At 35.8% G+C, this 14148-nt stretch overlaps 1 protein-coding gene and 1 long non-coding RNA gene across 2 annotated transcripts; both read right to left on the bottom strand.

Moving 5' to 3' along the window:
• Positions 1-187: 187 nt before the first annotated feature.
• On the bottom strand, positions 188-7718 carry LOC136267501 (uncharacterized). The gene is made up of 3 exons (XM_066062668.1): positions 7588-7718; positions 313-2417; positions 188-232 (listed from the first exon to the last, which is right to left on the bottom strand). Exons 2-3 carry the CDS (start codon positions 2335-2337, stop codon positions 188-190), a joined length of 2070 nt encoding a protein of 689 aa, XP_065918740.1. The 5' UTR covers positions 2338-2417; positions 7588-7718.
• A 3292-nt stretch (positions 7719-11010) lies between these two features.
• Positions 11011-14145, bottom strand: LOC136265883 (uncharacterized). The gene is made up of 3 exons (XR_010705790.1): positions 14056-14145; positions 11894-12742; positions 11011-11281 (listed from the first exon to the last, which is right to left on the bottom strand). It is a non-coding gene; the product is annotated as an uncharacterized lncRNA (long non-coding RNA).
• Positions 14146-14148: the final 3 nt, after the last annotated feature.

The following is a 14148-nucleotide window of genomic DNA, read 5'->3' as shown; positions in this document are numbered from 1 at the left end:
AATGAAACTAGTTGAGGTAAAATTTCCACTGCTTGTAGGAACTGGAATGAAACTAGTTGAGGTAAAATTTCCACTGCTTGTAGGTACTGGAATGAAACTAGTTGAGGTAAAATTTCCACTGCTTGTAGGTACTGGAATGAAACTAGTTGAGGTAAAATTTCCACTGCTTGTAGGAACTGGAATGAAACTAGTTGAGGTAAAATTTCCACTGCTTGTAGGTACTGGAATGAAACTAGTTGAGGTAAAATTTCCACTGCTTGTAGGAACTGGAATGAAACTAGTTGAGGTAAAATTTTCACTGCTTGTAGGTACTGGAATGAAACTAGTTGAGGTAAAATTTCCACTGCTTGTAGGAACTGGAATGAAACTAGTTGAGGTAAAATTTCCACTGCTTGTAGGTACTGGAATGAAACTAGTTGAGGTAAAATTTCCACTGCTTGTAGGAACTGGAATGAAACTAGTTGAGGTAAAATTTCCACTGCTTGTAGGAACTGGAATGAAACTAGTTGAGGTAAAATTTCCACTGCTTGTAGGAACTGGAATGAAACTAGTTGAGGTAAAATTTCCACTGCTTGTAGGAACTGGAATGAAACTAGTCAAGGTAAAATTTCTACTGCTTGTAGGAACTGGAATGAAACTAGTTGAGGAAGAATTTCCACTGCTTGTAGGTACTGGGAGGAAACTAGTTGAGGTAAAATTTCCACTGCTTGTAGGAACTGGAATGAAACTAGTTGAGGTAGCATTTTTACTACTTGTAGGAACTGGAATAAAACTAGTTGAGGAAAAATTTCCACTGCTTGTAGGTACTGGAAGGAAACTAGTTGAGGCAAAATTTCCACTGCTTGTATGAACTGAAATGAAACTAGTTGAGGTAGCATTTCCAGTAGGAACTGAAATAAAACTAGTTGAGGCAAAATTTCCACTGCTTGTAGGTACTGGAATGAAACTAGTCAAGATAAAATTTCTACTGCTTGTAGGAACTGGAATGAAACCAGTTGAAGTAGTATTTTCACTACTTGTAGGAACTGGAATGAAACCAGTTGAGGTAGCATTTCCGGTAGGAACTGGAATGAAACTAGTTGAGGTAGCATTTTTACTACTTGTAGGAACTGGAATAAAACTAGTTGCAAAATTTTTACTGCTTGTAGGTACTGGAATGAAACTAGTTGCAAAATTTCCACTGCTTGTAGGAACTGGAATAAAACTAGTTGCAAAATTTCCACTGCTTGTAGGTACTGGAATGAAACTAGTTGCAAAATTTCCACTGCTTGTAGGTACTGGAATAAAACTAGTTGCAAAATTTCCACTGCTTGTAGGAACTGGAATGAAACTAGTTGAGGTAGCATTTTTACTACTTGTAGGAACTGGAATAAAACTAGTTGCAAAATTTCTACTGCTTGTAGGTACTGGAATGAAACTAGTTGCAAAATTTCCACTGCTTGTAGGTACTGGAATGAAACTAGTTGCAAAATTTTCACTGCTTGTAGGAACTGGAATAAAACTAGTTGCAAAATTTCCACTGCTTGTAGGTACTGGAATGAAACTAGTTGCAAAATTTCCACTGCTTGTAGGAACTGGAATAAAACTAGTTGCAAAATTTCCACTGCTTGTAGGTACTGGAATAAAACTAGTTGAGGTAGTATTTTCACTACTTGTAGAAACTGGAATAGAACTAGTTGAGGTAAAATTTCCACTGCTTGTAGGAACTGGAATGAAACTAGTTGAGGTAGCATTTCCGGTTGGAACTGGAATAAAACTAGTTGAGGTAAAATTTCCACTGCTTGTAGGAACTGGAATGAAACTAGTTGAGGTAGCATTTCCGGTAGGAACTGGAATGATACTAGTTGAGGTAAAATTTCCACTGCTTGTAGGAACTGGAATGAAACTAGTTGAGGTAGCATTTCCGGTTGGAACTGGAATAAAACTAGTTGAGGTAAAATTTCCACTGCTTGTAGGAACTGAAATGAAACTAGTTGAGGTAGCATTTCCAGTAGGAACTGGAATGATACTAGTTGAGGTAAAATTTCCACTGCTTGTAGGAACTGGAATAAAACTAGTTGAGGTAGAATTTTCACTGCTTACTGGAATAGTACTAGATGATGAAGAAATTCTACTGCTCGTACTAGATAGCAAAGAAATTTCACTGCTTGTAAAAATTGGAATAGCACTAGACAGCGAAGCAACTATATTATTGCTTGAAATGGAACTAGAACCTGGAAAGGTTTCACCGCTAGAAGGTAAAATGGTCATTGAAGGTCCATTCTCTGTAATAGGAAACGATGTAGTAGCTAAAGCCAATTCATGAAATGCAACTGTAAGGAGTAATGATATTAACATTTTGCTCTAGCCCGGCAATACACTACTGTTCCTGATGACTGCACGACTTTATCAAGTAGACAGTAAGTATAAAAACAATCCTACATGATGGAGAGAAATGGAGTTTATTGATGTCAACATCGTTGTACATTAATCACTGTACAACTTTGTTATGAAGTTATATTTAAATCAGTTATATCACTTGCAACTACCATAAAATTCATATATTACACACACATCTGGGATTTGCAAAATGAGGCAGTCCCTTGTATATAGAAAAATGCTAATATACTGTTAATTAGTAGGGTTCCCCCATAAAAATTCCTGCCAAAATGCTGCCATTAAAAACTTTTATAAATGTCATAAATTATACAGTATGATGAAAATCACCTTTACAAAACAGTCTTAGTACATCTAGCTAGTACCAAAACCTCATTAAAAACAAAACATTTACAGAGACCAAATATCGAATTCAAAAAAAATTGTTAAAACTAATTTTGTCTGCCTGTCAGCCTGATCACTGTCGCAAGGCTAGAGGCCAAATGAAGCACCATTTCATGCCACAACAATAAACTTGAATGTGGCATGTGCCTTTATTTCCCTTTATCATGATCATATTCTTTATGCAAGGAAACCATAACTAAGCATTAATTTATCAACTTTTCTTTTGGAGAACATAGTTAGATACCACAAGGAAGTAGATATGTGCAGCTGCACTTCATAAAAAATGATTGCATGCACAACCACACCTTTTAATGATCAGAACATGTGAATGATCTAGCTACAATCAGCTGCAGTTTTGCTGCAGAAAACAAGACATGGCAAACACACCTCTTAATCTATCATTCATATGGCACCCACATGCTGTGCTGTTATAACAAAACAAAATAGCGCAATTAATTTGAAAATGAAGTAGGGTTCCAGCAATGAAACAAGATACACGAATTATGGTAGCTATTACAACATAACTATGTTGGAAATCCCCACTTGGTATTGAACAGATGTGATTTCCCACAAGGTTATGTAGTCATTCATGTGTATCTTGTTTCACTACTTTTAATTGCTGGAACCCTGTGTACTTCATTTTAAATTAATAAGTTTTAATTACACCAGTAATATGTAGAACCTTGATTATCCAAATCCTGATAACCTTTGTATCTGAACAATATAGGAAACTATTTTAATAGAGTATTTCGTAGGTGTTTGTACTATTAGAGTAAGTGTATGAGAGATGATTGGAGATCTATACGCAAATGAATGTGTCACTTTGTCTGCTTGTCTGAGCACTTTATGACATAGGTGTTCACATAATAAAGGCTTCACTGTATATCAAATTTGCAGGAAAGAAAGTACCTCCTAAATTTTGAGATCAACTATCATTTTACAGCTCAGACAAATCTTTGCTACTCAACAAAAGCAGCAAGTAAGAAGGCTGTTAGCTAAATGTTAAGGTTATCTGTTACATACCGTATAGAGGGAAACTTTAGCGTGGGTATAAACTTTGGCAACAAGCCAGCTAAATTGCATAAACTTTGGCAAATTCAAGCTCAATCTTTAGTTATTAAGATGTTGATCTCAGGTGTGGTTAAACTTTGGTGAATTAATTGTACTAAATTGCCAAATTTGTCAAAGTTCTCTCCCACCAAAGTTTCTCTCTATATGGTAGTTATTATGTTTTCCTATACAAATCTATACCTATCACCAAAGCCATGAAGTCATTCTCCATTTGTGACTGGGCCTGTGAAAATAGGGCATGCATGTTGGCATAAACTACACCCTATTACATAGCAGGTTATACGTATCTTGATTATATCAATAGAATATCTGCATTCTGTAATTTGTATTATGCAGCCCATTGAATGTTTAATATGTGCTGAAAAATTTATGGCCATATATAGTTTAATAGTTATGCGTCATTGAAGTTTGAAAAAGTAGGAAAATTTTATGTGCCCACATGCACTATTATTGCAGGCCCAGTCACATTTTAAGATGTAATATGTAAGACTCCTCATAGGCTACTATCATTTTGTGACTGTTATATGCCTAAAAAGAGCTGTTCTTATAGATTGCCACACACGCACACACGTGCACACACGCACACACGCACACATGTGCACACACACACACACACGCACGCACGCACACCTGTATTTAAAACTGACTAACCAAGTGCAGTGTTTGTGCAGTCATGATTAATACCTCACACAGGCTGACAAACATACAAACTTTAATAATGTTTGAGGGAAATAGCTGTCTAGCCACACACCCGCAATCAATCTGCTGCTAGCTGAGAATGTACTACTGGTTATAAAGAATTATAATTTTATGGATGCCAACGAATACACGGAATTTTAGTGACCATGGGACTGTAGTAGTCACTGAAGGTAGAACAAATACCCTTGATCATCTTTAGTGAGAAGAATTTACAAACTAAGATTCTTTACTATTCCCATACTAAAGTAACCATTTCGTTCTAGAGATTTACAAAATGGCTTTACATTTCCCAAACTGACTAGCGCTACAGATCACAAGCATCAACAACACTTTTTAATTTCACGTAGCCAGACCCTTTTTTCTGCATAGACCAAAATAAGTGCTTGCTCCAAAGGAGGAACTTATTACCTAATCAATTACCACAGTGCTGAGAAAAGAGTCTGGAAAGATGAGACTGACAACTTCTGGTAAGCACAAATACGTGCTTACACCTAAGCGTTTGGTCTTCTATGTTCCAATACACATTACGCCACTATACCAACCAGAACCCTGTGATACAACATTACCAAGTCAACTAGGTTCAGTAGGTTGTCAAGAGCTCGGTTCCAAGAAGACTACACCAAGTGCTCTTTTAATGTTGTGATATATGATTGTTGTGGGTAAACAAGGACCAGGCATGTAATCAATTGTAAAACCCAAGAAAGATACAGCATTTGTTTTGTCAGCTGTTGGAAATGTTGTAGGCTTACTAAACTGCTTGTAAACAAGTGCAGGTAGTGCTGTGTTACAAGCTTTCTCTGGCAACCAGGTTTTTGGGAAGCTACACATCAACATGTTTGGCAGCACTTGATTATAGTAATGTGAGCTAGTTGAATCAACTTTCCAAACAAATAACTAATATGTTACATAACAACTACATGATAATTCAGCCTCACTATATCTGCTACACAACTTTGTTTACTGTTTCACTTAAAACATAACAATAAACAATCTTGTGCTTTCTACATAAATATATTATGCTTGTTGTTACAAACTTCAGTGTTGTGGATCTATTGAAGATCAATATGCATCATGTATAACTATCCTATCTGCTGTAGGCATGTATAATTTTAGTGGTTTAAATCTCATACCCAGCCATTCTATATGATATCTTTCTTTCTAATATTAGCTATACAAATAGAGCAGGTGTTCTCCCCATTACATTACCATCTAAGTGTAATTATTAACTTCTTATTGTACAGCTTCTGTTGTACCTCAGTAGTGTTAGCTAATATATTATGGCAATACAATGGCTATCATAACACAGACTTGTTTTTAAACAATTGCCTACCAACATGGTAAGCCATTAAATTAATTATTGTCCATACTCTGTGACTTGAACAAGAAACATTGCACTTGGATTAATTTGGAATGTAACAAGGAAATTGGTAAAGTGTCATTTGCCCCTATCATTTCTCAGATCCATAGAAATTTTGAATTGAAATTGGTTTCTAAAAGCTGCCATAGCAAAACACTTCAGATTTTGCAAGTGTACTATAATTTCTTCAAACAAACTTTTAGCAATAAAAGTTATACAATAGACCCACCCAAACAGGATAGTACTTTTCTTTGCATTCACACAGGAGAATTATGCACTCTAGCTGAAGGTGTGAAGAGCAGTACCACTAGTCACATTATCTTTACCACAGAGCACACGGTTAAGACAAAAATGGCGCTCTCTTCTTGGCTCCCAAATTATGTATATCATAAATATTTTCGATTGTCAAATTAATTCACAGAATTGTTTTTGTGTTAGTTATACGTAACTATCATATCACATGTGATGGCTAACAATAACCTCAGAGGGTCATGCATGGAATAGCTAAAGGCACAAAACACTCTGCCACTTTAGCTAATGTATCCAATTGTTATATTATTGTAGCCTGTGGGGGAGTAATACTCCTCCATAGCATTCTTTGGAACTAATTACTTAACCATAATAGCTGGCAATTTTCAAAAGAGAGGTTTTGTTGAAAGCAATTTGTTAAAGGATATACACAGCTGTTGCAGTAGTAGTTGAAATGTATGGATATACATGTGGATATTTTTAAGGTAAAAATGTCTTTTCACACATAATATACCATCCAAGGGTAATAATCGTTACTTTGCACATTACAAAACAGTTTTGAAACATCAAATAGTTACATTGTGTACCTTAACTTGTGTACCTAATACAGAGGAATTTCCACTGCTTAGAAGGTCAGGTTCAAGCCAAGCCATTGTGTTACCTTGTCAAATCTTCATAGCAGTTAAAATTATAACAATAATCTCTGCATGCCATGGTATCATACTGCTGAATTAATTACTTTGTGACACACGATGTACAATAGTAAAGCACCTTATTTTAAGCCGGTATGTATTTCAAATACTAAGATAGCATGTTTCATGCAACTTACTACCCATCTGAATATAGTAGTCAGCATCCATGCATTTTGCAAATTATGATGGTGCCTAACATAAATAAGGACATGGATACCGAACACTTAACATGGTACACGGCCTACAGACCCTTCATGATTAGTGCACTACGAACATATGACCTTATTTTACCAGCCTAGGAATAGGTAATGACCTGGAGTGTTGCAAGTCAACTCTGAAATTATTTTTGAAAGGTAAAACATGACAAGATGAATGTAGACGATCAGAATATGCTCATGTAATTTTGATGGAGAAAGTGAAAATTAATATACTTCCAAAAGTTAAAATATGGCAAACTAGAAACCATCACAAGTTTGTCAGTACCAATTTTATTTCGTCAACTACGTACCACTTGTTGGCAGTCAAAGTTCCAGTTTTCAGTGGCCATGGTATGGCAAAGCATTCTGATAGTACCAATTAGATTTAAACTGATCATGAATATTTAATGTGGTGTACACCTGGCATTCTAGTCTAGCCGGCAACACTGAGACTATGTGCACCCGCTAGGTCATATCTAGTCGGCCTAGGAGGGTCTGGAAACGTCAGACTGACTAGGTCTACATATCAGATACATATAATAGCTATAAAATACAAACTGACCTTGAATTACAACTGATAATACCACAACGATCAGGAATACACTCGGTACGTTGCCCTCGCTTCGGACTGCTGTTTCTATACTGTACTGTCAGTTGCTGAACAAAAGTCGACCGAAGTCACCAGTACCGGAACACGTGAGCACGTGACTGCTGACCACGTGAATTGTTGCTTGCATCACCCATTGATCACTAGTCTGGGTTCTAGACTACCTGTGTCTGTTGAGAATGTTGCGCAGGCGGGGGAGCAGGCCTGAAGAACGAGAAGGCGTGTGTTGGTCACGAAAGATCGATCAGTCAATTACTCTAATAGAACAGTCACAATTGGTTTTAAACACCCGAGTAAAAATATTACCTCAGATGGGCATGCCACCGGAACACCTAGAATGACAGAAAACACCAATGCCAGGCAATGGTTTCAGGGTTGGCAACATGTGCCAACAGCCAAAAGTACATTACAATATTTACTTAATCATATGACACCTGTACCACATGCACTACACACATCCTTCCTTAACTACTTACTTACATACATTTGTTACAAGTGATGCAAGATTTCTGGTTATAGAACTCAGGACTTAAATACTATATGTACAAATTATATGTTAGTTACAAGTGATGCAAGTTAGTAGGTGGGTGGCTTGGACTGATGGCACCTTGAGCGGTAACAAAGGTACTGTAATGAACAGTTTATAGTGTCATCGAAATCTGTTAAGAAATGGCTCCATAGATCATTGTTTAAGTTTGTATTTTTATCACAGGAGATTACAAATTCAGAAGCATAGCATTCCAAAGTGAAGGAGTGGTGAGACATGTTATTTAAGTGGTGAGGATGAATTAGTTTGTTGTTAGTGCAAAATCAGAGGCAAAATCTAGTGTTGGCAGAGCTAAATTTGATATGATTAGTAAGGTTGGTTGGAGTCTTGATGGATTTGACTGCAAACAGTATGTGCTGGAGTTCAATCGTATATGCTTCAACTATACTCTACTGTGTAACTTTCATTGTCAAAGCCGAGTTGGCTCCCCACTTTTTGACCTTCTCCATTGCCCCTGGAATGTTATCATCATATTGGCTATAAATTTGAGGGAGAAGTTTAACACTGGCTATAACTACCCTGTAGCTATATAGCTAGCAATAGAACATAGGAAGCCACAATTACATTGAATAAACTCTAATAGAACGATCAACTGCAATGCTCAAATGAGCATAAAAGCTACTATGCAGTTCTGGAATGCCACATGTACAGTACACAGTTGTATCACTATTGTGACACAAGAAGCTACTCAAGACTATAAGGCCAATGAAACTTGATTAGCAGTTTCGGGTCATCGCCCGCATGCTTTTAATGATACACCCGCACGGAATTTCATTATTGGTATTTCAGATTGAAATACTCTAATAGAGCAGTCACTTTTACTCTAATGGAGTAATCAGCTATACTCTAATGGAAAAATCATTTGTTATATGGATTAGTAACGTATTTTAGCTATGTAGATCTCACTTTTTTGGCAGAAATCTTCATGATTGGGATGTGTGTTGTGCTTTTGGAAAATAATGAATAATGAATAATAACCGCCCGCCCTCATCAAATTTTCAAAAATCTGAGCGAGAAACTGGTAATCAAGTTTCATTGGCCTAATGCAACAATATTTTAAAGCTATATCTATGGCTATGCATAATTATTTCAAGTAGTAATTTCTTTCTGTATAAACTATAAATTTATTTATTTATTTATTACTGTGTAGGACTCCATCAAGGAGTATAACACACAGATACAAAACAAAATCAAAGTAAATTCAGATGGTTTAACAAAACGTCCTTAAAACAGTTTATAGATGGCTGATTGACCACATCTTCTGGCAAAGTGTTCCATAATTTAATAGTGGATGGTAAAAAGGAAAATAAGTATGAGTTGATTCTTGCTTGTGGGATTCTGAAACGTTGTGAATGACCTCTGGTAACTGATGACATTGATGTTAGTGAGATAGATGAAACTTCCATTTGACAATTGATTATCTTATAAAACATGACTAGTTTGCAAAATGTACGTCGTGATTCTAGAGAGGGCCAATTAAATCTACTTGATGTATAAACCACAATGGATTTCCCACCCTCCCACATGCCTAAATTCCAGGAAATCAATTTGGAGTAGCCTTACAATAGACTTGATAAGGCAGTGCTTTGACACACTTAGCTTTTCACCATGAATCTATTTGAGTGCCACAGCAGTTATTGTAGAGTAATTCAGTTTATGTAAAATCACCTAAAACTGCCCATACCATCAATATACCTTGATCATAGCATGCATGCTATTTACTTGACAAATATATAGGCTTGTATCTATTATCATAAGTTCTGGCATAAAAATAGGTGAGTAAAGCATCAGGCATAAAGCTAGCATTTTAATTATTCCACACATATAATAGGCCAAAGTTTGCCTCCTATATATAGCTATGAACGGAAAATTGAGCATACCAATCTCTAAGGAAAAACACAACTATAATTGTGGTGATTACTATACAAATTGATTCCAATTAAGGTAAAGTTACCAGTTGAATAGCATGTTGTTGTAGGTTAGTTTTGTATGAAATTATAATGGGTACGTAAATTTTATAGCATAAACTGACAAATGGCTTTTATAAATGTCTCATATATAATTATTAGCTATATATACATAGCTGTTATATGTTATTATTGGCCCTGCGTGCCGCAATGTGTACTGGCATATATAACTTCTAGAGTAAACAATTAATTTCCATCATGATGACTTTAGGATGCAGATTAATCAGACATAATAATATAATGTAGCCAGCAGTATATGGCTCTACATGTATAATGTCAGCGGCACTGTTACCTATGTTTTTGATTGATTAATTGATTATAACTTTACAGTACTGCATACAAGTATAGAATAAGAGATGTACAATTGATAAAATCTTTAGGGTGCAGTACTGATGGTCCGCTAGCTCAAGGCTACCGGCCATTAAAATCTAAAATTTACTTACCATATTACATTACTTATAAAAATTACATTACTTATACTTAAAGAGTTACATTAAAGGGGGGTGGGGTGTGTTGGAACATCTATGTCCAGTGATGTTCACTATTTACCCTGCACAGTATTCAGTACTTATTTTTTACAGCATACAGTCAATATATAAAAGGATATCTGTTAGCTTTTAGATACACCATGCATATAATCATATGTTACTATGGTAATATGGCAAGGTAGGTCAATGACTTTTTGCAAGCAAGTCGCTAAGATATACTGTACTGTATAATTATATTACAGGAGTTGATTTTATATGTGAATCTGTATGGACCATACATATGCAATTTATACATACAAGTGTTCATATTTGTGACATGTTTGTTAATATAGCCATCCACTAACTACAAAACTTTACTTTGTCTGAAATTGTATAAGTATAATTATTATTTCTTAGCATAGCCATATGCAGTTCAATATAATTATTATAAGTAATCATGTGACTCTACAGTATAATGTGTAGCTCCCTATAGCATGTATATCGTGCACATGTAGTTATGTGTATCGAGATGTATTTCTTGAATAAACGTATGTTGTGATGTGAATATATGTGATAGGCTGTTAGTTACTTAGCCTTCTACTCTACAGCAGTTTATATGCATTTTCATCAGTATCCTGTTCATCTGCATTGTTTTCAAGTGGCCTCATCTATAATGAAAAGTGCAACCATAGATAATATAGTACAAGCACTACAAGTACTGCAATCAAGTGTATTGATTGATTTCATGTACACAGAGATGAGTGGCTATAAACTTACATACAAGATCACTATATAGAACATTCCCATGTGCTCATAAAGTTGGTTTTATATTACACTCAAATAAAGCTTCTTGCTATAGAGCTACTGTTACAAACATTTTGCTGAGCCCAATCCATTCTTGTGCTGTTGTATGTATTCATTGCTACTATTTGCTAGAAATAACTGGGCCACAGGCCATTTCAGTTTCAACCCATTTAAACATATAGCCAATTGTATAGTAGGAGTATTTGGTAATTTACTGTACATTGTCAATGGGGAGGCTAAATATTATCCCACCAAAATTAATTATATATTCCAAAAACAGCTAACAAATTTCTGACTGTTTTTCTAGCACTGCGTGTATACACTGTGTATTTGTATTGTGACAGAAATTCTTTTGCTATAATATATGCTATGCCAAAAATGGCAATGTATGTAAATAGCTATAGAAAGTGGACATTTGTGCTAAATATTTAGTAGCACAATTAAGCATGCATAAACATTGTGTATAACTTATGTACCTCATTCCAGTGAGTGCTCTTCTTCCTCTCTGCTATAAAATATTTTATGATTGAAACAATTATGAGCATCAAGAATAGAAGAACCAACAAGCCACCAATAACTATTCCAGTTAGAGCTCCTGAGCTAAGTTCTGGAGCAGTGCTTCTGTTTGGAACTGCCCTAGTGGTAGTAGTTGTGAAGAAATTTGAAGGTATTGCCATAGTTGATATTGATATGGTAGTGATCTGCCTTGGCACAGTATTTCTGTGTACCGTGGTGGATTTAGAAGATGCAACACTTGTAGAAGTGGTCAATGCACTACTTGTAGTAGACAATCGTGAGCTAGTAGGATGGGGTCTCTTTGTTGTTGATACAATGCTTGTAGAGGATATTGACCTGAAATTTACTGTAGTCTCTGAAGGCTTAAATTTGGTACTTGTAGAAAACATCTGTGTGGTTCTCATGGCAGTAGTTGCATGAATTGAGAAAATAGTACTGCTTGGGGAATCAGGCGTTTCTGTTAAAATACTTATTCCCTGACTACTGTTTCTGTTTGGAATTATCATACTAGTCGTATCAAAGAAACTCGGTGTTATCGATAGCTGCCCATCATCAGTAGACACCAACACAGTGACTGTCATATCATTCAATGTAGACACTAATGTAGAAGGTTCCAAAGTTGGTGTTACTAGCATCATGTTGACTGTGGCTGAATCCATTGCATACAGAAGACTACTAGAATTTCCCGTCATGCTACCAGATCCACCGTTTGAAGAAACAAATACAGTACTGCTGTTTAGTACAACAGCCAGAATTAGCAGTGTATTTTGATACCAGTGTGTCATAGTATATGCAAGTTGTTATTAGACCTATAGAAAATAAAAGAAATAATGTTATTATTTGCTGAACACAATAAACATAATTTGATGACTTGCAGCATTTTTTACTTTCATATACATGCATACTCTGTCTGATAGTGTTCTAATACAGGTCTTCAATTAGTACTAACTATTAGACAAGCCTGAGTATAAAGTGCTTGGAATGCATCCAACTCACTTTACCAGAACTTTGCACTGATATGAATTTCAATTCTTGTGGGAAAATGCCTGTAGATTAAATGCTCACATGACTAAATCCACAAATATGTGGCAAGAAATTTGAAACATTAAAATGCAAGTTAATGTTTTTTCTCTGCTATTTGAAACAATTGTAACTGAGATTAAGAAATTTTAATCATCATGTTGGCTGCATGTATGCATTTGCTGGATTCCTAGTTTCACTGAAGTGTTTCATCCTGCAGACCTGACAGAAGCTACTACCCTACTGTGCCGGGTTGCTTGATTATAGCAACTAAGTGTTGACTTGCTATAGGCCTACGGGATTTATACAAAAATGTAGGTAATGTGTATAATGCTACTGAACTACTAGTGAACAACTGTCAGTACAGTGACGAGTGACTTGGAATTTACCAACTTCAAGAAATAGTGCATGCGTGCATGTGTATACAATTTAATTCTTTACAGCAAATGTTTAATGTCTTAGTTTCCACCAGCCGGCATAAACAGCAACATTGTCTACCCCTGCATGTCAGCACAATGATTGGGACTATAAATTGGGTTGCATGATATTTGCAAGATGCATGCAAGCAACAAAATCATACAAAGCAGTTCATTTATTCTGCAGTAGCTATATACTTCTAGATTTTTAAATTTTATTTTTACAGGGATGACGGCATCAGCCAAAGGCTGTTCTTCAGCTGTGCCCTAAATTGTACATATACAATTATGATCCCGGTTTAACAGCAGCAATGGGGGTAAAGTTTCTTGCTCAAGAAAATGTTACAGTCGGATTAATACATGCTACGACATGCAGTCATTAAACAGCTATACTTTCATGGACTTTACAGTTGTAATTATTGACTTAAATACATGCATGCTTATACGGACTCATGCCCTAGCTAGGCCATGTATGCACATAGCTACATTGTAACTGTACTACTGCACACAAGGATAGTTTTCCATGCACATTTTCAGTCACTAGTAGGATATATAAGGTTTAGTGCAACTATGCAATTCTACAAGCCAAATCGAGGAACCATTGCATAACTAAGTGATTAATTAGGCTAGCTAGCTGGTTGTTAACACACACAATTATGCATAGCTATAGCTACATAGATACGTACCTTTTCTATCCAAAAAGTAGGTAATAGTAATTAGTCAGTAAGAGAGAGAACTATAACATCAATGGTAAGGAGCAACCTTACGAATATAATAAT

This window comes from Dysidea avara, chromosome 9 (assembly GCF_963678975.1).
Source record: "Dysidea avara chromosome 9, odDysAvar1.4, whole genome shotgun sequence".
Taxonomy (NCBI): Eukaryota; Metazoa; Porifera; class Demospongiae; order Dictyoceratida; family Dysideidae; genus Dysidea; species Dysidea avara.
The sequence above is the reverse complement of the archived record's forward strand: the minus strand, read 5'-3'. Positions and strand labels throughout refer to the sequence as shown.

Coding starts and splice junctions, on each gene's coding strand:
- LOC136267501 (XM_066062668.1), bottom strand. CDS start 2,337: ATGTTAATATCATTACTCCTTACAGTTGCATTTCATGAATTGGCTTTA. Junction 233..312: donor CCTCAACTAGTTTCATTCCA/GTACCTACAAGC, acceptor TACCTCAACTAG/TTTCATTCCAGTACCTACAA.